General features: G+C 38.0%; 1 protein-coding gene across 1 annotated transcript; it reads right to left on the bottom strand.

Annotated features, from left to right (window-relative positions):
• Positions 1–3,356: 3,356 nt before the first annotated feature.
• On the bottom strand, positions 3,357–22,246 carry hhat (hedgehog acyltransferase). The gene is made up of 12 exons (XM_079248600.1): positions 22,059–22,246; positions 21,655–21,803; positions 21,493–21,557; positions 21,141–21,254; positions 20,595–20,789; positions 19,001–19,213; positions 18,607–18,784; positions 17,031–17,181; positions 14,388–14,423; positions 9,601–9,802; positions 9,005–9,149; positions 3,357–3,465 (listed from the first exon to the last, which is right to left on the bottom strand). The coding sequence occupies exons 2-12, from the start codon at positions 21,773–21,775 to the stop codon at positions 3,380–3,382; spliced, it is 1,506 nt and encodes a 501-aa protein (XP_079104726.1). The 5' UTR covers positions 21,776–21,803; positions 22,059–22,246; the 3' UTR covers positions 3,357–3,379.
• Positions 22,247–24,055: the final 1,809 nt, after the last annotated feature.

Below are 24,055 nucleotides of genomic sequence, written 5' to 3'. Positions count from 1 at the left end.
TCATGTATAGTCCTTAATGCAGCCTTGAGACTTAACCAGACCTTCTCTGCCTCCACTTCTTCTGTCTTCATAAAATAAGTGGGGCAGCTGGAGAGACTGAACCGGAACAAGGCTGAGAGTCCAGATGGTGTCAGCCCCAGGTCGTGGAAAAATCTTTGTAAATCTGTGATTTTTACAATCCTCAACCATGAGTCAGGAGAAGGTTTCAGTGCAGTGATGTACATCTCATGTTATTTAGATGCCGAAAAAGAAAGAATTTCAATAAATCTCTTAAATGATAGCAGACTAGTTGCAGTAACGTCTCACCTTATAAGAACTGAAGAGACTTTTATAAACTCGACATAGCAAACAAGTAAATACTGTTCAGGAACATCGGCTACAGTCTGGTTACCTGATGCTGAAGATGCCGTCACTTTTAAATACTAACTTACTTAATCAAAGTCACTATTATCTGGACAAAAACGTGGACTGGCAGGAGATCCGGACTTAAATGTTCTGCTCTACATTGTTTTGAATTAATCTTTTGGGCATCATATCAGAACCAGAGACTTAAAGAAAGTAAGCAGACTCATAAAGTTGACTCTGAAGTGGAAACTGCTCTGGATCCCCTGGAGCTGCTTGGATATTTGTGCAAAAATTATTTGTATAATATAATTGATGACCTTGCACATCCTCCACACAGAGTGGTGATATGTGTGTTCAGTTAGAGCAAGGGAGTCAAACTCCCGTCCTCGAGGGTCGGCATCTGATTTTTGTTGTTTTCCTGCACCGACACATCTGATTCAAATCAAATGGATCCATGGATCTTGTCAACCTGTTCGTTCATTTCAGTCAGGTGTGTTGGAGCATGGAGACAATAAAAAACTGCAGGATACTGGTGTTCGAGGACCGGAGTTTGACACCTGTGAGTTAGAAGCTTCTTCAGGACTGCTGCCACAAGGAGCAAGTTATTCTTGTCTGCATTGCATCAGTAGTTCCCAGCATTTTTCTGCAGGATCCCCTTTAACAACAATCATGTAAATCTCCCCCATCCCTCTACCATCCTCACCCCAACACTTATGGAAATGTACGAAGAAATGCAGCACCAAATAGTAGCCTAGCTGGCAGAGAACATATCAATAGTTTATTAGTTTCTACTTCATAAATTATAGTTGAAATCATGCAAAAGGCCAATGGACATTAATTTCTCTGCTATAGTGTGAGGCTTTTTAAAACTGGAAACTGCAAACTACTTTATATCAGGTGAGTTGAGTATTTGATGAGAAGGATGCTGCTTTAGCTAGTTGTAAAACTCTGCTGCTCAAGGAAATTGAGTAGTTTCTTTTTGAAGCAATCAAAAAGCTTTTGTTCGAGATAAGAAACGTCGAAGTGGCAGTGAAACCTGTTTGGCTTCACACTGTCAGATGCTGGTATTTTGAGATATATGACTCACCGTGGTGTCTCTACATTACCCACCATTGTACTGATTGAGGATCAGCCCTATAATTTCATTGGTCAGACCTGTGCCCGCCACAATTCTAATGTGCAAAGTATACATTTTAATTAATTCTTTCATTTTAATTGATTTGGTTGTTGTCTTTTTTCTGTTCTTTTATGCTCTGTAAAAACAGTTTGATAATGTTATATAAACTGAACCAAAGAAATACAAGATATAAAACCATTTCTGAGTTAATAATTCATTATTTTTTTTATTACGCTTAGTACAATTAAGGTTGGAGGGAAGCGGAAGCCTATCCGAGAGGCAGGATACACTCTGGATGGGTCACTAGTTCACCACAAGGTCAACACAGAGAGACAAACAACTGTTCACACACATTTATTCCTAGGGACAATTTAGAGTGATCAATTAACCTTACATGCATGAGTTTGGTGGGAGGACGCCGGAGTAGCTGAAGAGTAGCTGAAGAGATTACGCTAAGCGCACACAAGGAGAACATGCAAACTCCACACAGAAAGGCCACTGGTTGAATCTCCCCAGCCAAGGCTCAAACCAGCGATATCCATGCTGTGAGTCCACAGTGCTAACCACCGTGCAGCCTAATTAATTTTAGTAGTTACTGGTGCGAAAATGAAACCTTCAGCCAAGACAAAACCAGCAAATGTTTACAGCCTTTCTTTCCTCTCAGAGACAAATTTCTTTTTGTACTTGTAAATCTTTGAAACAGTTTGTTTTTGGGTTGTTTTTTTTTTTACTTTGGAAAGTGCTTAAAATCAGTTTTAATACCTGTATTTCATACACTGGTTTTAACCAAAGTGATACCAGTATAATAATTGATGTGTATTTTATTATCTATTATACTGGAACTATACAATTTCCCTTTAGAAAATGAATGTTGTAATAAGCTTTTATTTATCTGACAAGTATTTATTTACTAGTGGTTTATCAACCATCTATTCAGTCAATGACCTACCAACTTTGGAGAAAGGAAAAAAACAACAACACATAAACAGAGACATAAAATTAGACCACAACTGTATAGTGTTGGTGTTAAACAATATTGTTAATCACATAACCAGGAATCATCAAATGTTTTGCTGCAGCCTTTAATAACCAAGCATTACACAGTTGAACAGGGTTCATATTACAATATTATAACATTAAAATGAAAGCTTTCATTAAAATATAAACATCACTTTTAGCTAAGTGTCTCTGTGGCGTTGAAAAGTTGCAGTTTTAGAGATTTGAAAACAAAACAAAAAATGAGCACAACTGCCCTGAAACTCACAGAATCATAAACAAATATCATCTTCAGTCAAAAGATCACATCCAGTTAGTCAGTCTTTCTTACACTTCCTCCTATATGTGCGGTTCTGCTTTGATCAAATTACACTTTATAAGGAAAACAATGACAGTAATAAGGTTCCTTCCTGCTGCTCTGCTCTTTGCCTGCAGGCTCCCTCTGCATGCACAGCAGCAGTGGTGGCAAGCTAAAAGAGGGCAGTAAACATGGAATTTCTCCAGTTTACTGCACCACTGAGCAATACCCTATCAGAGTCATATATAAGCAAGACAAGGTCCTGGTCCACATTTATTTATTTCTTTAGTCTCATAGAGTAGCAGTGATGAAGTTTAAGGAGTAGAAAGTTGACTTAAGGCAGCTATTAGAGACTACCTTTAAAAAAAAACAGCGTTACTAATTTTATTAATTTGTGTGCAGTTACATTTCCGAAGAGTACAGGAAGCATTCCTGTTAACAATTGCAGGCATTTTTCTGCAGTCCTGCAGGTTCTGGAAAGCAGCTGTGCTTGGACAGTATTTGTGGATGTGAGCCAGATTTGCTGCTGTTATTTGGCTGGCGAGGGCGAGGCGTGAAGTCAGCAGGTTGTTCTGGTGGTCCAGTTAGCAGGGATTCTCACTGTAACACAGAGTCAAGGTGATTCATGGTGGGTGAGAAGACCACTCCAGTCCAATCTGAGCAAAGCAGTAGAGGAAAGCGAGCATCACTGGGGCCATCGTAGACCAGCCTGAAATACAAAGAAAAACCCTAAAACTCATCTGCATATATATATATATATATATATATATATATATATATATATATATATATATATATATATATATATATATATATATATATATATATATATATAAAAAACATATATATGTGTATATATATATATATATATATATATATATATATACACACACATTTTCAAGGGTGAAGAGCAGGCAGGTAGTGACAGCTGTCTACACCTCCTACCGAACTGGCCAGTCTCCAAATGATCTCCGTAACAAGCACCTGCACCCACAATGCTTTTCAATGATCTATTCTTTTCTATTCATGTCAAAACCTAATTCACATACACACTAGCTGCTTTATGCACAGCTGAACTGTCAGTTTCATCTCTGCAGAAAGGAAAGGTTACACTGGAAAGGTCTAAAAAAGACTGTATGACACACTGCGGACAGTATTTTCTGCCTGTGGGTTCTGTCTGCATTTGTCTTTAAAAAGAAGGCTTAACGGATCCTGTAAACATAAATGACGATGATCATTTCAAATGTTTTAATGTTATTCTCAAAGTCACATTTGTCCTTTAAGCTTGAGAAGAGGAGGGGGCATCATTCAGCATGAGCAAAGTCTGCAATTGTGCCAAGACATCTCGGTGTTTTCTCCTTGTAGTTATGGACATTTCATTAACACCCTCGGTGGGAAATATAGAGTCCAGCCAGTCGTCTAACCTTTACTGTTGCTGAGTGTAATGAGCAGTGGGAAGCATTTATTAACCCAATAAGACCTCTGTACAGCAGCCTTTCTATGCTCAGACGCTGCATTACATACATGATTTAAAGAAGGAAAATGCATCAAACGCATCAACCTAAATGTGAATATGAATATGTAGACAGAATTTAGAGAGTTTGCCGCATTATCTTCCACTTTTAAAACGGAGCCATCCTAATAAACTGGAAGCAATGAAGAGCAATAAATAGACACGTGGAACCGCTTTCTTTCCACCTTGGGTGTATCTAAACGGTTGGAGTTTTATGTCTAATTTGCAATCTGATGTTAAATATACAGTAAATTCAACATCTCTGCTTTAATTTACGGAGAAACATGTATATCTCTTCGACACTGAAAAAAAACAAAAACAACAGAAAACAACAAGTGGTCTTGTAAAACTAGACAGTTTAGCCCCATTCTCATATAAAGGTTTAGTTGTTTGGGACAGTTTGTTTTGGAAAACCCTGATTTCTGTTGCATCTCCACAGACACCCTCATCTGGTAGGCGGGGTATAAGCTGGAAGCTGCATAATCTCGTGATGTCATAGCAGTATTACGCCACAACACAAAGGATGAAAACATCAGTGGTTTATATTCTTTCTTCATGGCAAGTGGCTTTAAACAAACAAACAAAAAAAAAATCCACTGTGCCTTTGTCTCATTGAAGAGCCGCACAGAAAGTGACTTTTCTTTTAACCAATCAGTGGACTTTATTCTGTCCAGCTTTGTCCTTAAGAGGCAGATTGAGAAGACTTCTTCAGTTTTTGCCTGAAGAAATGCAAAAGAAAAAAAAAAAAAAGTCCTGCACCAAACCAGACACCTTGGTGGTTTTTTTAGTCCACTGGTGCAGAACTCCGGGATGCATTGCCATCCTGTAATTCCTGCTGTTTTTCTGCATCTCCATGACGATTACACGGGTAAACTTTCACACAAGCAGCTGCATGAACCCATATGAAATATACCAATATTCCTGTTCTCCTCAGGACAAATCCTTTTTAATAACTCGTTCTCCCTTTATTCTGCATCTTTAAAGTGAAATTACAGAGGAGGTTACAGTTGCTGGGTGCAGAAAACACACACACTGACAACTCAGGGACGAGCAACATACCCAACAAGGAGACATGCAGCGTGGTTAGGACACTGGAGACTTCAATTACACAACTGCCTGCACGACTAAAAATCCAAGACAAGCTGATTTAAAAGCATTGATCTTATGCTAATGAAGCTGCTCCCGCTAGGCATCCCTCCCTTCTTTTATTGTGTACACACGAGGACAACATAAGTGGCTTCAGGCATTCCTGGCAGATCCAGTACGTTTAGGTCAAAGAAGCACAAGCAAATAATTGAAAGCAGTAAGATTAAAAAGTTGTTTGTTAAATTATCTATTTCTAATCATCTCCAGTGACGCTTCTGCACGTCTATTTTTAGACTTTTCATAATCTGAGCGAACCACCATAAAAGCAAACTTAGATCCTCGGTTTAGTTAGCAGCTCTCGCTCTGAATAATTCATCAGAGAAATGGTATTTCCAAACACCCTTCTTTTCACTGACTCTACAGAAATGTGTGTGTGAAAGAGGTAAAGAGAGCTAGAGGAAGCATTATGCTAAGCCTGCCAGGCTTCCAGCTTGCTTTTACTGTCACAGCACAACCTAACTCGCAACCGGAATCAGACCTCTGTCATGTTTCCCACGTTCATATTTTAGAAACCCCGTTTGAAACTATTAGGAGGGATAAAAGTATGATGTCGAATCACATCAGAGCATCTGGTGGAAATCAGGGGCTAATTTGTAAAGTAGTATCTGTTTTAGAGTCATCCAATTACAGAATACTATGAAAAATTCAGCTATTTGGCAAATCACGAGTCAGTCTTGGTATTGATTTATCATTGATTATAAGGAATAGAGTTTCTGCAGGCGATTTAGTTGTGCTTTTTGTCTTTTTCATAGCAAAAAAAAAAGTGTTTTTAAAAGATATATGCAGCATTTTCCTTAAGTTAAGAAGCAGGGATGTTAAAGTCCCACACCAGCAATTATTCATATCCTAAAGTCTCGTCTGTTAAAATTGAAAAGGTTTCGCAACAAAAAAGAAAAGAAAAAAAAAACAAGTGGCATTAAAATTGGTTGGGATAGGACCCCATTTTTGTTATTTAATAAAAAGGAACCATATGAATTTGCAAATCTGACCCTGCCCACATCACCTGCCAGCTGATAGCGCCGCCGTCTGGCTAGATGGCTAAATCTGGCTAAATCATCAGTATAAGATTGAACCAAAGAATGAATCTCAGGATAATGAGGCTAAATTATCCAAGGTTGTGTGCAAGAGGAAGGGGCAGACTTGTACTGTATTAACTGGATATTACTTTCCTAATATGTAAAAAGTTCACAACTTTCCAGTCTGTTAACTCCCAACGATCTCAGACCGGCTGTGGTCTCTGCTGGTATGCAGCTCTTCTCACTTTTCTCGCCTGCTGTCTTCCCAGCTGTTGGTCTTTGCAGCTCTTGGCCTGCAATCAAGCTGTATGCGGGGGGTAGCTGCAGCCTCTTGCCTAAGCTGTGCTAACTCCTTTAGCTTTGGCTCAGTATTAATTCATTGGTCCGTCACAGCGAGTACAAAAAGCTCCATTCAGCAGATTTTCAGGACTGATTGTAACATTGTATGTAAATCCTCGTCTTTCTTGGACTGCTGGTGGTTTCTCAGCAGGTTTACACTGCGTAATTTGGCTGAAAATTTCTTGCAACACACGAGAAAACATGTTATGGGCATGTTGAGGATCACCATCATTCTAAATGGTATCAAAGAGCTGCTTTTGCTGCACATCTTTCAGATTTTACAGCGCTCTGCTGCTGGACTCTCAGTTCATATTATCTGATCTTTAACTTTGGTTGGAGCGAACCATTTACATTTTTAAACATCTTAGTCTAAATTACCTTGCAACCCTTAATTGGAACAAGTGGTTAAGAAAATGGATGTATGGGTCGTCTAACTTAAGCATGCACATAAGTACTTTTATATTAAAAATATGTCAACAGACCTTGTGAAAAGGGACAGTTAAGGCATCAGACATCAGCAGTCATACAGCCAGTCATCCACAGGACAGTGGTTCATGTGCTGGCCTTTCAGTCTACATGCTAAAGGGCTTTTTCTGGAGCCTAGGTGTGTATGACCATGAACTATGTTCAATCAGCTGACAAAACCCAAAAGTCTGCAATGTTTACTAATAAAAGGAGCCATTTTTACCACCTTCCCCCATCAAATAATGATAGTTTAGAGAAGGGAAACCTATTTTACTCTTGGCAGACTTCTATGGGGTTTTTTTGTTATTATAAAAATTGCCAAGCCCGCACATAATCGGAAGTCATATTGATACAGCATGCATCGTCCGAGTGATGGAGTCTGCTGGTGCTGAATCAGTCTGCTAAGCCATGATGTTTGTTCATGGTCCCGTCCTTGATGATCTTTGCAGAAACACATCTATAATTTTCTCAACTATTTCAATTCTTTTTTTTTTTTTTTTTTTTTTTTTTTGAATGACAAGAACTGATGCTCAGACGTTTTAATTAAAGATCCTTCTGCATATTTTCTGTTAATAAAAGGCCTTAATACCCCCTAACTTTCCACAAAACCAGCAGCACATGTTGAGTTTGAGGACTTGATGCGCTTTGTTCAAGTACCAGAATGTTTAACCAGCTCAGGCTTCCAAAGAAGTTCTGAAATTACTTCTTTTTTTTTTTCATTTTTGTTCATTTCTAGTTTGGCACTTTTCAAATAATTTTGTTGCTTTTAATCTCAGTGGTTGCTAGTTTCAAATGAAATGAAAAAGAAATACTTTATTAATCCCCAAAGGGAAAGTTCTTCCACCATAATCAGATTTATAGGCAAGCCGGCAACATTAAATGCAGAATTATAACCATTTTTCCTCCACAGCAGCAGGTTGGAGACCGCAACATAGCCATAATGTCCCACACTGGTTATAAAGTTTAATTTCATTGTTTTTGATTTCACAATCTTGGACTTTTGATCCAGAATTTGGACACAAACGTTGGATATGACTGAGAAACAACTGGAAAATGGCTCCATATACAAGTCCATAGATAGTTTAATTAACCCTGTTTACCACAACTTGCAACTGTTTCCGGTAATAAACACACTCGACATGTTTCCAGCTCCACACGGCAGCAGCGTCTCACAGTTAGTGACTTGCTGGTGAACACAGTGGAGCGTCTAACAGCTTGAAAGCTACATATTTCTCTCCGGAGGACAGGCTATTAATAACCACCATTTGCCTGCATGTGACACTTGCACCAACTTTATGAGGTAATAATATATCAGGAAAGCATTCAGAATTTCTTCAACACCCCCCCTCCAACCAACACCTTCAGTACAACTAAGTGAACAATACATTTAAATTCAGCATTAAAACTTAATTCTTATTGAAATATCATACGGTTTGTAATCTTGCGTCTCCTCAGCGCTGACTCGGCTCCCAGCTCAGCAGTGGTTGCAGCTCAGACTGCTTATCGTAAGAAGACAGGCTCCAGGAGGGCCTGCCATCATGCTTTAGGTACAGAAACAGACAAAGAAAGGCACTCGGAGCAAAACAGGGACTGGCACAAGCATGAAGCAGCTGTGTCTCCCCGTTTGTCCATACATGCTCTAAACAGTCTCCTGCTTAATTATCAGTCACATGAAACAGCAGCGTTTTAAATACGCTATTAAATCTTATAAATGATTTTCCTCTTTCTGTGTGTCTCCTGCTGAGTGAGTGCTGTAGAGGGCAATTTACCTTGAACAAAGACACGCTTCCAGAAGATTCTGCCAACATTTATACCCCCGAGGAACACCAGATTAGACAGGATGAGCATGGCAGTTGAGAAGGCAGCGAGAAGGGCAACGCAGCGTCTCTGCATCGCCATGGAGAAATCTTGCTCCTGGGAAATGAGTATATAAAGAAAAGCAGAAAAATAAATAGACGGTAAATCTAAGAATAAACAGGGAAGGACCAGAAACTGGTGAACCATGTGAACAGAAATGAAAAGCATGACAAAATATGTCACTTTTTTATCAAGAACAAACTGTCTTGTCATGCAGGAAGATAAAAAAAAAAAAAAAAGTTAATGTACTTCAAACTACTTATATTAATAATAAGCACTAACTTTATATTCCAATTAAAGGTGACACTAACCAATTGGTTTGTCCTGTCTGTGCTTGGTGTATCTGCTCGAGGCATTATCTCATATTAAATCAGATTGCATGACTTCTCTCTGGCCACAGGAAGGATTTAATGATGTCCTCACATCTTTAATAACTGGGGAATTTTAATCTCTCTGAGCCTAATGTTTCTTGCAATTAAGGATCTAAGTGCCTGGATTTGAAACTTACGACTATGGAGTGAACATAGGATGAGGCAAAGAGAGACTTCAGTCCATATTCCACCAGAACTCCAGCCCAATTCATCAGGGCCCAGTACTGCAAGTAGTCATGGCCACCGTGCCAGAGGCAGATGAATCCGAAAGCGAGGCCAGTGGAGAACATTTTCCAAAGAAGACCGTGCTGTGAACCTCCCAGTGGCACATAGATGTATCTGAAATATGAAAAAAAAAAAAAAGGAGCTTTTTAATACCAGACATAGGAATAAAGTGCTAGAACACATTTTTTAAAAATAAATTGGCAGAAAATAGCAAACTGGTGTAATTTGTAAAAATTTGTAGTAATTTGTAAAAATTTAAATTCTAAGGAAGAAGAACTGAATAAAATTCAAGATTTTTTTGCAGTCCTTAGCAAGGCAACGTTTTCCCCAGTAGGATGTGTAAATATTGATTGTAACACAACGAATTGGCCTGAACAGATTTAGTCTGTTGAGTATTTCAGTGCACAATGGTGTGCTGGTTAACACCACAGCCTCCCAGCAGGGTCACTGGTTCATAGCTTTGCTATGGAGGGGGTTTGAACTGCGGTCTTTCTGCGTTTGAGCTGGATTCTCTCCAGGTACTCTGGCTTCCGTCCAGTGACATGCGTGTTGGGTTAACTGGTCACTCTGAAGCCGTTTCTACTGAGCGGTTCTGGTCAGGCGAGCAGGTCGGGCCGCTACTGGGCATGCAGGGTTTAGACCAAATCCCTAGCGTGACGTCATACTAGTGCAACAAAAACCAACATGATGCTACAAACAACAACGGAGTAAAACAACTATAGATGGGCAGGTTTGCATTTCCACAGTAGACGGGATTTTTCTTTTGTTTTTCCAACGTTGACTGAAGCAAGAACTCAGCTGCAGTGTTGTGTTACCTTTGCATTTGCTTTTGTTGTGTCCACTGATGTTTTTCTGTTCACCAATCAACCAGTTGTATCAAGACAAACCAGGTGCTCCACCCTAACCGTACCATATTTATATGTACCTACAACTAAAGGGGGGCCTAGAAAAGGTTGCATGGGTTAATTTTATAAATAGCACACCAGGCCAATCTTAACTGCTCGAGTGGTTATTGGTCTCTGTTTTGCCTCTCAATGGATTGGCGACCTGTCTACAGTGCATCTCACCAGCTAACTGCTCTTATATCAAAGACACACTGGACACCTTGCCAGCATATGCCAGGTTTTCTTTTAATAGCTCCTTGGAAATCACAATATAATTCTTATTTCTGTCAAACTTTATTAACGGTACTGGCAAAGGTGCAACCAAAGAAAACAAGTTGGATGTGTTTGCAGCAAAATGCTGGTAACAAAGTGCCTGAATGTAACATTTAAAAATGAGCTCATTGCAAGTTATGTGTAGAAACAACAATGTTTCCCCCCTGAAACATAATATATAGGGCAAGTTTAAGTGGTTTAAAGGGAGGGACAAGTACTGATATGAATATGAATGACTGAAAAAAAACAGCCAATGTCCAAAGAGAGACTTTGATAGACTTTTACATCGTGTGGAAACTGAAAACTTTGGCAAAATATCAAGAAATGATAGCTGGCCTGGGATTTTTGCACAGTAATGTTTAACTTCGTTGATAGAATTATCACTTTTGTGCTGAAAGAAAAGAAATCCAGTGATTACTGCAGCCATAAAAACTAAAAATAGCCCCACAATCCATCAATGACTGGCCATGAACATGTGACAGAAATCCACGTTCACGCCGCATTCACTGATTTCTTTTTACCTCCAGGGAATATGAACCCCGTCAAATTGTTAACAGCATTGAAACAAAGTTAATGACTCCAAAATGTTTTACATGATTCACACCAAAGCCTCAACACACACTTAACCCACTTTCTATTCACTTCTATTGTCTAACATGTCTGCTGGCAGTCTTCTCGTTTGGCCCGGATAAGTCAAGACTGCATGGAAAACAGATCTTTCATCAAACATTAAAACAAATACAACCTATAAGTAACATTAAGTTGTAAAAGAAGCAGCCTCACCAGATAGCCCAGCTGATGTGAATAATGTGACACCGATCACTGCTCATATACCGAGAGCCTCATCTGTCCCCGAGGCACTGACAGAGTCTGAACATGCTACATCAATCCAACACACTCAGCAAACATCTCATTGTGTGTGATGCTCCTGAGCTGGGAACTAATTATCTCAGGCACCCTGTGGCTAATCAATGTTTGTGAACCATGAGCCAGCATTTTCTGAGCCTTAAATAGAGCGGCCAGCTCGACCATATTGCAGAATGAAAACAGGTGCAAAAATAGATGGAGACAAGACTGACTGAATACCTGAATATGCTTTTAATAAGATGAAAGTGGATTATAAATAAATGTTTTGGCTGATTTTAGCTCACCTTTAGTAACACCAACTTATGTTGCAACATACATGGCTGGAAAACCCGTTTAGTCCCTTTCACAGCGAGGTATAACCAGTAAGAGTTATGCTTCTGTGAAATGAGTAACACAGCCAAATGTTTGCCCCACAAAAAATACGTCAACATCTGCTGTTCTCTTGTTGATATTTACTCTTGTTTTGAGACTCAGGTGCTGTGAGATTCTGAAGCTAGTGAAGATCCAACATTTCCCTAGTCTGGCAGCCAGATTCACACTTCTTTCCACTGAAACTGGATCATCAGAGAGAAGATGGAATAACAATAAAAATGACTAATTTTTGCTGTTTTTTTCCTTATTATCGTAGTAGAGTGTAATGAGTCAATCCACCAAACAACTTAAAACAAGTCAGAATACCAGCAAGAGAATATTACAGAGGATTTTGGCACATTTTTATACATTTAGCTGAGTTAGTCATTCCACAGAGGCACATGCCTTACAAAGTTCTTCTAACAAAACACCAAATGGTTTATTAAAAATGGAAAAATAATCACACAAACACAGACTTTCTAACATGTTGTGTTAAGGCTATATGTTAATCTCAACCAGGGGTGCTCAGCTCTGGTCCTCAGGGGCCACAATCCTGCATACATCCCTGCTCCAACACACCTGACTCAAATGAATCCATCATTGTGCAGAACTTCATAGGCTGTTGGATCCATTTAATGTAAGCCAGGTGTGTTGGAGCAGAGATACAATAAAAATCCTGCAGGACAGCGGCCCTCAAGGACCTACTTTGTACATCCCTGATCTAACTTTAATTTATACACCTGCATGGCTTTCATTATGTTCTTTTTTTTCTGTCTGTAAAGCATCTTGAGATGGCATTGCTGTGATTTGATGCTATATAAATAAAGTTGAATTGAACTGAACAATAACTACGTCATCTTACACTGGGTTACTTCAAGCAGAGGGTGCAAAAAAAGAAAACAGATCGACTTGTTTCATCAAGCGCACGAGGAATTAAACAGCTGGGTAAGTACTTTGGCTTCCTGTGCTCCCATGGAGACACAGTTTTATGGATGTGTTTTGTGTGAAACACAATAATAATCAAAGTTAAACACTGACCCTCCACTCAACCCACCCCGTGCACCCGCAAAAATATTTATTTTTCGTCGGGATATAGGATCAAACCCTCCTTCCTCGTCCACAGCAGCAATAACTCAATCAATCAGCCAGTAAGAGCTCTTCTGTTGGCTGTTAAGCGAGTCTGAGTGAAACAGAGAACCTGAATCACAGCGGCGTACAGGCAGGGGGAGCGTAATGGAATGGGGAAGAATGAGCCACTTAGCTGCCCAGGGAGACGAGGTGTCAGTGAGTCATGTAGAGAACATCATTTAACACCTACGCGCTCATCCAGCGCTCTTCAGACAATTTTAGCTGAATTTCTGAATTGCATTTAAATGTCTTTAAAAGCACTTTAGCAAGAAGGATCCGCCGGGGCATCGTGTCACGGGTATCATTTTGCATCTGCAGAAGGATAATTGCATGTGATGCCATTAAACAGGAGAAAACAATTTCCAATGGGCACGGACTAAAATGGAAACTTGTATTTGCAATTTAAATTGGGAGGATCTTGAGCAAATTAATAGGGGGAACTTTAATGGTCTGATATGCAATCTGGTAGCACATCTTAGAAGCAGTTGTGTATATATATATATATATATATATATATATATATATATATATATATATATACACATATATGCGACTACTATCTTGCTGAAGAAGAGCAAAACACTGTCAACACAAACACTAATTAGGAAATAATAACCAAGAGAAGGATTATGGTGTGCTCTCTGACAACCGTACAGCCGTAGCGTTACTTTACTGTAGCAATGGGCTTCTACTAAACAGACCAGAAACTCCCAACAGGCTGCACTCAGTCGAGTCTGCATCATTAGAAAGAAGCAGACTAATAATGTGTGTTGTCCAAAGTACAATTGAGAAAACACATAACCCTCCCGTTATATATGCACATATTAAATAAGGAGGCATTTCTCCATGGTGCGGGAGCAGAAACGCAACAGAAGAATTATTCACCAATAACATGCAACCTCATAAACATGAGAAAGCCTGCGTGCAAATGCAGCATCCCTGTTTATTGTGATGCAAGAGAATGGTACCTCTTATATTCTTTTATTTTAGGGTATTCTGCTGCAAACATCAGCTTTCCACTGGAAAGAAGCTCTTTAAAAGTGTGATAAATGAAGTGCAAAAGTGTTAAAAGCATAAAGCAGTGAAAACAAATGATCTGATTTGAAAGTAATTATTTGATTTAGATTACATTTCACATTTTTAGTAAGCATTAACATGTGAATTAGTCAGTCCACCGCTCATGAAGAGGCTCTTACCTGATGAGCCATCGATATAGCCCCTCATCAAAGTGCCTGAGAGAGGAAAAATGGATATTTGAGTCATGAATTTACATAATAATATAGCAGAGAAACACCTGAGCACTGGCTCTTGCATCAACTGAGACCTGTGCTGCATCTTCTATGTGATGCACACGTGTTTATGTGCTTCCTCTTTGTCGTTAAAAAGATTGGATTTGGCAGAGTCTATAAACTCAGACTGTTTAGTTAATTACATCAGCGGACGGCTTTATGCATTCCATCAATGTTTTCAGCATTGACCAGCTCAGCACATGCAGGCTGGACTGGAGCGCACCGGTGTCAGCACATTGGCTGAGCTACTGTACAGACTGTGTATTTTATCATGCAACAACCTGCCTTCCATCTCAACTTTATGTGCACCAAATTATGGAACATTTGTCATTGTTAATTATATCTCAGATGAAGAATGAATGGGGTATGTGTGACGTAAGAAAGCAACATTACTGATGTGACCTAGGTTTATTTTGCTTCTTGCCTGATGCCATCATGTTTACCTGTGTTTTTTTTAAAGGTTTATGTTTAAATGTGTGTTTTATTTGTTTAAACAATGTTCATATGCTAAGCTGGTTCATTAAATACCCCTTTTTTTTAAAAACAGTACAGTCATAACGCCTTTTTTTGTTAGGTTTTCAATCTGTTTTTGCAAGATTTTGTATGATTATAATGTGAGAAAATGCAGATTTAGATGCTTAGTCATATGAATAGAATGGAGAAGGTTACACACCTAAAATGTTGAGTTTTTTTCTACATTTCTTTATTTTATCATTGTATGACAAGCGCTGTGTGTCTGTTAATTTGTGCTATTGTGACCCCTTCAGCATAAACCAGGCATAATCCATTCAAACGCTTTTTTTGTTCTGCAGCAAAAGTGTTAAAGAAGCTTGATGCATGTAGTAGTTGTATCATCGCCGTTTCTATATTTTTGTAGTGGTGGATATGACGGAAAAAACATCACAGAAGTACTGATATACACAAATTTAGATTTCCTACAGAAAACAGTACTCATATCCACTAATGTTTGTACAATTTTGGAAAATTATATATGATTAATTACATAAAACATGTGGTTATAAGATCCCTGCATCTTAAACAGTACCAAATCTGTGTCACTGGAAATGAAAAGACAGATACCTGTTTAAGATATTACTAATAGTTGATAAAAAGGAATGACAAAAAACTAAAGAAAAGAGATTTTTCCTGCTGATGAAGCAGATTCCAGAAGGAATAATTATAATGGAAACTTGACGCACACTACGACTGCAGGAAGCTCAGCTTGAAGAATGTAAAAATAGACTTTCTGAAAGCAGACTTACGAGACCACAGCCGATTGTCGAGGAAGTGTAAAAGAAATTTTCATGTGATCATGTCTGTGCAAGTGCATTGTGCATTTTAAATGGTTTGTGTAACTCTTTAAAAGTAGTGTGTCCCCTTAGGGAGAGAACTAAATGCAGATGTGTTTGCAAAACAACTGTAGGCTGACCCCACCTGCACCTCAGGACAGCTGGACCGAACAAAAACAGATGGTAACTAGCCAAACGAGAAGATAACTATCAACACGCTGGGTGTGGGTGAATGATTGCTCTCCTCTGTAACTTTCCTGCTTGTCAACATGTGATCCACTCTTTAAACTCCCAGCAGAGCCTCACTCAGACTTTGTAAGACACCGCGGGACTGTCCTCACTTGTGCTACCTGTAATAAACATCTGATTCCTGCTCATCAAGACTCTTGTTATATAAAAACGTTTGCACTCTTTGGGACATTTTTACCCATGTTTTTTTTTCCTTGTGTGTGCATTTTTTTATGTACTTGTGTGTCTATGTGTGTACTTTCTTCACATCTTAAATCTTACAATTAAAATTAGAATTCAAAAAATTAGATGAAAATGAAAATTAAATTAAATTAAATTAAATTAAATTAAATTAAATTAAATTAAATTAAATTAAATTAAATTAAATTAAATTAAATCTAACATCTAAACAGGTTGGATTTTGTGTCATGTTTACCTTACAGTCTCAAGGGTGCCATTACATCCCCTTTATACTTGCAGGGAAACATTAAGTGTTTTTTGCTCTATCACAAACATCCTAATAGACACATCGGGAGGCAACGCGTCAAACGCATCTTCAGCATGGAAGCCTGGAATCGAACCACCGACTTTCATGTTGGCAGGCGACTGCCCTTCCTGAGCTTAGTGAAAGTATGGGGGACACAACGCACCTGATTCTGAGATGACCTACTGCCATTAATGCCACAAAATGAGCTGATTTTCTGCAGCCAGTATGATTTTGATTGCTACGGCGCAGTGAGCACAAAGCGTTTCACATTTAAAGCTACATTTTCCTCACAAGCATTTAAGTACCAAAGTTAGTAAAACATTACAGTGCTGTTCAAACAGATCATCACCGCAGTAGGTTAGAGCTGCAGAGGGCCGATATTACCTGCCTACCGATATCATCGGCCGATACTGACATTAAAATGCAATATCAGAAATTATCTGTATTGGTTGAAATCAGTATTATTAATTAACGAGTTGGACAAAATCATTATATCTGATATCGGTAAAAATGCCAATATCGGACATCCTTAGTTAGAGCACTTGCCTCCACATCCCTGTGAAACTATGCATGATGCTGACACAGCGAGGAAGCTTCGGAGGGACCAGTTCATCCAAAGTAGCGAGCATGCACGGAAGTCCAAACAGAACCAGATACTTCACATAGAAGAACTGGACAAGCGCCAACGCCAGGCCACCTGTGACAAGAGAGAAAGACATTTCTTTTAAACTTACTTGAATGCTAAAAAAAAAAAAAAAAAAAGAAAAGAAAAAGCAAAAAAGAAAAACCCACTGTGGGTTACATTTTTGTTTGAAAGGAGCTTTGAAAATAAAGTTTAACTGAGCTGAACTTAGTCAGCAGGACGTCCTGCTTCCATTTAAAATACAATAAATGAAAAATTATGTTTCTTATCCAAATGCATTTTCTCTCTATTCACGGCAGCAAGAGGAGGAAGAGCATGACCGGGTAACAGGAGATCTGAGCGACTAACCCAGTTCAACCCTTGTGGTGCATTCAAAGGTTTACAATCTTTTGACTGTAAAAGTATCTTTGTGGCCACCAGTTAAAATTATAAATGCACTCATGTGACACAGAAAAGTAGAAAAAACTGAGAACACAGCATACATAAAAAACATGATAATGAACTGAGTGGAATAACTCCAGCAGGGGTAACTTGACTGAAAAACTATCGAGTTATCCCTTCATTCTTCCAAATGTTGCTCTATTGCCGTGGGTCTTATTCAACATTAAACATTCTGTGGAATAATTTCTCAGTCTAGTACCTCCACTTTATATTTTAGTTCAGGGACAACATTTAGTGCACTGTGATATGAAAAGGGCCTGACCAGTGAAATAACAGCATGATAAACTATAAATAATGCAAACTCCTCATTTCCCCTGGTTTCAGTGCAAAGTGCATAATGAAGATGTTTAAATGTAACTATTCTCTTACAAAACATTATGAACATCCTGAAATTTTTGGAGAAAAACAAGTTTAGTTTCAACCATATTTCAGCTCAGTCACACTTTACAGAATTTTTGTATTTAAGTTATTTATGTTTTATTCTTATTTAATGGATTAATTTTTTATCATATATAGTTTTATAAATTTATGTTAAAAACATAAACTACTATAATTTTATAATTTTAATCATTTTTTAAAATGGATTAATTTCCTTTACTCTAAACAGATTTTTATTAACTTTATAAATAATAAATATATTTTATATTTTACCATATCTGTTCTATTTTGTTTTAAATATGATCAATATCAATTTATTTCTTTTACTATTTTTTTAAATTTATTTTACATAATTACACATTTACATATAAACTCATTTATAAACTCATTCATAGATTAATTGAAACTTTTAGACCATTGCTAAAAAAATCATAAAATGTTTAAGTTACAGGTGTCAGGAGCTGAAATACAGTGTTTCAGATTACATTTAAAGTAATTCCATAGGAGCTATTAGTTATTTTAAATCCACACACATGTATATTTCCACTGTAGTAACCCTGACCACATGAACTGACTCACCTCAATACAAACTAAAGTCAGATCTACCCCGAGGGGTACGTGTACCCCCATTTGAGAAACACGTGTAGTATATAGACTTACCCAAGGCCCAGGGAGGGAGTATTTCTAGCAAGGCCTCATTAGATTGGATGGAGTGCATGTACATGACATGGATCATGTATTCCGCCATGCACCACCACAGTAAGATCCGTCCTGATCTAAGCAGCAGGTAAGTAAGAGAGGATTTCTCCCTGTTTTTCTCCACGGCCGACCTTCGCATCTGCAAAGAGAAGGAACAAAAAGTACAACTGCTTTCCTGTAGAAAGAAAGAAGTCTTTAACATCAGAAGATATGCCCAAACAAATGGCCCTTTTTGTTCTACAAATCAGAAAAACTGATCCATTTGGGTTCATGTATACTGTGATTTATCAGTTGCCGTTTTAAAGACTCAGCCTCCTCAAGGCAGCATAGAAAGGAGCCAATTCTGGACTCTTACCCCTTCCATGTAGGCTTGGTAGGTGATAATAGGCCCATTGTAAAAAAAAGGATGATAGAAGGTGTATGAAAGCACCCAAAAGAACTGCGTGAGTCCACCAATGTCTAAAGGGCTCCAGCAGTGCTCCAGGCTGAAACTGATGAAGCGGAGGCCGCAAACAGCAACGCTGAAGAGCAGCAGGTAGTACTCCTCCTCTGAGCTGTACCAACCTCTCTGTGGAAAACAACAGAAAAGCACATCATTTCCAGCACATTTCTGGAGAATCTCTGCACTGACAGGGATGGTCTAACACTATATTTAAACTTGCTTTTCAAATTGAGACCCTTGCAGATTAGCTAATTATAACATGTTTACACGACTGGTTGAAATGAATAAACATGAGGCAGCTTTGAGGTCAGGCTGGAAATTTCACTGCTTTTGAAGTCACGCCTCAACGCAGGACTTGCACGTGCATGTGGGCGTGAATAAAGGAGGGGAAAAGGCATTTTTACAACAAAACATGTCGCCATTGTGACTGCAGCAATTGCTCCACTGAAACCATGTTTAATAGCAGTCAATGTGCAGCTGAAGGTGCTGATAAAGATACTGTATAAAGCCTGTGAGAGGATAATATTAAATATAAGGAAATATAAATAAAAATGAATCAATGACTGCAAATAAGTTCTTAAGTGTCCTTCAGAGCTGGATTCTGAGCTCTGAATCTTCACATTAGTCGCTGGTTTGTCATCTATGAGGAAAGACAAAGAGTTTTTCTCCCCTTTAATACTGAGCAAATACAAGAAATATACAGTTTGAGCCAAGTTCTTTCAATAACTGGGTTCAGAATGTATTAAACTGTATGGTTTGGCATAAGGCAGGCAATGTAGCCAAATGGCTCTACATCGCCTTAGTATCTTACGCCCTCTTGTGACCTCTGCAAGTATAACACTTAGTAAAACCCAGAAAACTGAAGGAAGAAATTGAAATTAATATATAAACTCTTACTGAGCTACTTCTGGGGAAAGAACCCCAAAATGTCCTTTTTTTTTTGTTTTTTTGTCTTGTCCAGCATTTAAGCAAGCAGAATGATTATCTGGATGTTGTGTTCTGCTGGGCAAATTTACTTTGAAAATTTGGATTATTTTATTTTTCTACTTATTTGGCATAGTTGTTTGTATTACAAAGCTTGTATTACTGGACTGGACCGGAGAGGATAGAAGAGACCGGAGAAGAAGAGAAAACAGAAAAACACATCGTAGACAGAAAAAGAGAAAAAGAAAGAATGAGAGAACAACCTACATACATATGCATATACATAAGCACACATACACACCTGCCTATATTTACACATAAACATACACTTAAACACATATACACACTGAAGTCATGTTTCCTTTTTAAATTTTGGATTTATGTGTAAGAGTAATAGACTTTGTCACTTCCACAAAACAGACCCTGGTCCCTCTTAAATCAACCTGAAGTGTTCTAGCTCACTAATATATCTTATTGGTTTAAATGCATCATCTATTTTGATGTATAACTGCAAGATAAAAACTTGTAACATATAGCTGTAGCATACACTTGTAACGATCAAGTATAATCCAGATGACAGAACCTGGATTTCTTGAAGTGGCTGAATATAAAGTGTGGAGAGCAGCAGCAGGTTGCAGGTCCACGACAGAGCGGGCTTTCGCAGCTGGGCCACGGAGAAGGACACACCTAGATGCACCAGCAGCACACTCACTCCTTTAATCCCCAACACACTGCCGGCTGCCAGGAGGCCGTAGACTGTCAGCACCGGTGCTCTAAACTGCTGGACAAGCAACACAAATTATTTAAATCAGGGGTGCTGAGCTCTGGTCCTCGAAGGTCACAATCTTGCAGGTTTTTTCCAAGCATCGCTGCTCAAACACATCTGATGAATATAAACCAGTCATTATGCAGAACTTGATTGGCTGTTGGATGAATTTAATGGAAGCCATGTGTGTTGAAACAGGAATACATAAAAAACCTGCAGGTCAGCGGGACTTAAAGAACCATTTTGGACACCCCTGATTTACACATAATATCAAATATACATAATATATATATATATATATATATATATATATATATATATATATATATATATTGCATCATAACGTGTTTTATCAAAATGTACCTGAGGGTAAAAGATGCCCACCAATCTAGATATCACACCATGACCAATCAGAGTCCACAGTAAAGACTTTTTAGCCCATTCAGTCCAGAAACTCCACTCAAAGTCTGATGGGTCCTAAAAAGAAAATTAACTTTGTCATTAACCTTTAAACAAAAAAAAGAAAAAAAAGAAAACTTAAACAGACTTTAACAGTAAACTAAGGATTAAGTTAAGAATTCTGCTTTTCTTAGATGAATAAAATCATTAATTCCTTTAAAAAACTGAAAACTTTAAGTTAAAAAAAAAAGAATTTAAGTGAAACTACAATGGCTCATTTTAAGGTTTGAATCAGAAACTCCAGCACATAACTTACCCGTTTAAAACCCTTAAGAAGGCCTTTTTCCAACTCAAATTCTCTCTCTAGTCCTGCTTCATGTTCTACATAAGATAACAACCAGAACAACATACATTTATTTTGTTTTTACATTTTCTGCTCATTTCTTCTGAGTAGTACACTGATATCCGTTTACATCACCTTTGGAGAACTTGTGCAGTTGGTAGAAGGAGTACAGGTGAGAGGCAAAGGACAACACCCAATAAACAAGGATCTCTGTCCTTGACAGAGGTGACCGCTGGGGCTTTGACTTAGACGTCATCAGGCACAGTTGCTGTGTTATAATCCATCTTTAAAAAAAGCAAAAATCAGATACACATACGCATAATCTCAAGTAGGCATTAATTTTTACCTTTATTACAAGTACACATAATTGAATAAAGTGTCTAAACTGATGCTTTCTTTTACAATGATCTGGCAACCACTTGAAGTTTCTTCAGGAACCGTCCGTTTTGGAAAGGATGTTATAGATAGGTTTATATTTAGTTGGTATCAGTTTGCAACAGTTGACATTGTTAAAGGATTTGTGTGCTTTGCATACCCACCATCCAAGAATAAGTACTCTTAACGAATTATGAGCCATGACTTTAGGAAAAGCAAAGAACTGCAAAAACAAAGATAAAATACACTTTATTATTGTGCAGCGGTTCAACAAAGTCAGCTAAGATACTATTATAAAGTTTTAGTATTTTGGTTGTAACACTGACATCTAACAGTAGAAGTGCTGTGACAAAAATGCACCTCTGCCATGAAAATCAAACCCTCTAAAAGAGCATAGTGACAGCCTTTTGCCTGTAGATGTATTTATGATTACTAACCTCAATACAAACACCTTCTACCATTCCCTTGATGTTGAGTTTGAAAAGAAAAGGAAAATGTTAAACAGTACTTGGATGGTATGTTCTGAATGTACTCTCAAAAGTTAAAAATACCAAGAACAACAGGAACATATTTACTGAGGGGGTACATATTCTGGGACACCCCTTTGCCAGAATATGCACCCCTTATATTTCTGAACCCAAATTATGTATAGCTACAAGATTAACATTATCACTCTTATATTTACTGAAGATTGCCCTCAGGGTGTTGTTTACTGAGACTGTCTGCAGCGCAGTTAAGTTCTCCATTTCCATAATGAGTGCCATACAAAATAATTTTGGCCAAATCAATTATCAAAGCATAGTGTCTGTCTGTCTGTCTAAACTAATTTATTTATATGTATTTCTTTAAACAGTTAAACATTTTAAACTTTATCATGTTAAATACAACCAAATGAAGCTGTTGCTGACTATTTAAAAAGAAAATGTAGAGATGAAGAAGATCTGCCTGAATGAACAATAATAAATCAAATACAGTACAAGGGGGTTAATAACAGCATAATGTACCATTTTAGTTGTAATTGGAATATACAATTGTGATGTCTTGCTAATCAAGTGTTTGACTGTCTTATCGAAATCATCACACTCACCCAACAGCCTGCAAAAATGATAGTTATAAGCAGGCTCGTAGTGGCTGCTGTTCAATTCAACTTTATTTATAAAGCGTCAAATCACGGCAATACAATCTCAAGGCGCTTTACAGACTGGGGCAAAAAAAAAAAAAAAAACTTTTATTGAGTCCATAAAGTTTGTTCCATACTCCACAAAAACAGACTCATGTTCTCCACAGTCTAGTGAAAGGCTGCGACCCCGGTGAAGGAGGGGGAGCTTGGGGGAGCTTTTTTTTTTTATCACACCTGTAGCAGTACGCCTGCTTTGTTTACCTTTTAACCACCTACGTACGAACGTCGCCGACGTACAAGTCACGTGATCAGAATGGTCTATAAAGCTAATGTTAGCGTCAACGAACGACATTCCCAAGTCGTTTCTTCTGTATTAGAGTCTATAGCGGAACCACAGACACATAGCAGGCGTATGTGCAGGCTTTCTTGCAATTGTTTTATTCCAACATTGCCATAAAAATTCCGTGAGCTTTACTAAATGGCACTTTAGCTGCTAGTAAAGATAGCTACTAACGTGCGTGTGTTATAACGTTACCAAATGATGGGCTGGTGTCCATTGCTCTGTTGTTAATTGTAGACATTACTGCGGATAAAAGTGCTCCCGGTATCATTCAAAGGTACTGTCTTCTTCATCTTCTCCTTCTTTCACGTTGAGTTACAACTTAGTACAACACTGACGCCCCCAACTGTACGGAAGTGGATGTAAACTTCTGCTGAAAAGTTCTGTGATTAAATAATTGGTCAATTTCTTTTGACAGATTTTAATTATGTTGTATTTATTTGAAAGGTTTAATTAATCAGAGGATCTTGATTAGATTATTACTTTGTTTTTGGTTTGTTTGTTTTGTAGTTTCATATTATTTTAGATATTTTGCAATGTATCAAACTGCATACAGTTGTGCTCATATTTATACATACCCTTTCATTAAAGAAGGAAAAAAACAGCTGCCTGTAAAATAAGCTGAAATTTACTAAAGTAATGATAAATAAAAATTTTATGAAAATCATTTCATTATTTTCTAATTCTGGTTCAATAGAAAT

Source organism: Telmatherina bonti (assembly GCF_933228915.1).
Source record: "Telmatherina bonti genome assembly, chromosome: 11".
NCBI lineage: Eukaryota > Metazoa > Chordata > Actinopteri > Atheriniformes > Telmatherinidae > Telmatherina > Telmatherina bonti.
This window is presented reverse-complemented; position numbering and strand designations above follow the sequence as displayed.

Excerpts from the sequence above, each read along its gene's own strand:
- hhat (XM_079248600.1), bottom strand. The coding sequence starts at position 21,775 with ATGACGTCTAAGTCAAAGCCCCAGCGGTCACCTCTGTCAAGGACAGAG. Across the intron at positions 21,558-21,654 it reads ACTGCACAAGTTCTCCAAAG|AACATGAAGCAGGACTAGAG; the intron begins GTGATGTAAACG and ends TATCTTATGTAG. Across the intron at positions 18,785-19,000 it reads ACCAAGCCTACATGGAAGGG|ATGCGAAGGTCGGCCGTGGA; the intron begins GTAAGAGTCCAG and ends TTCTCTTTGCAG.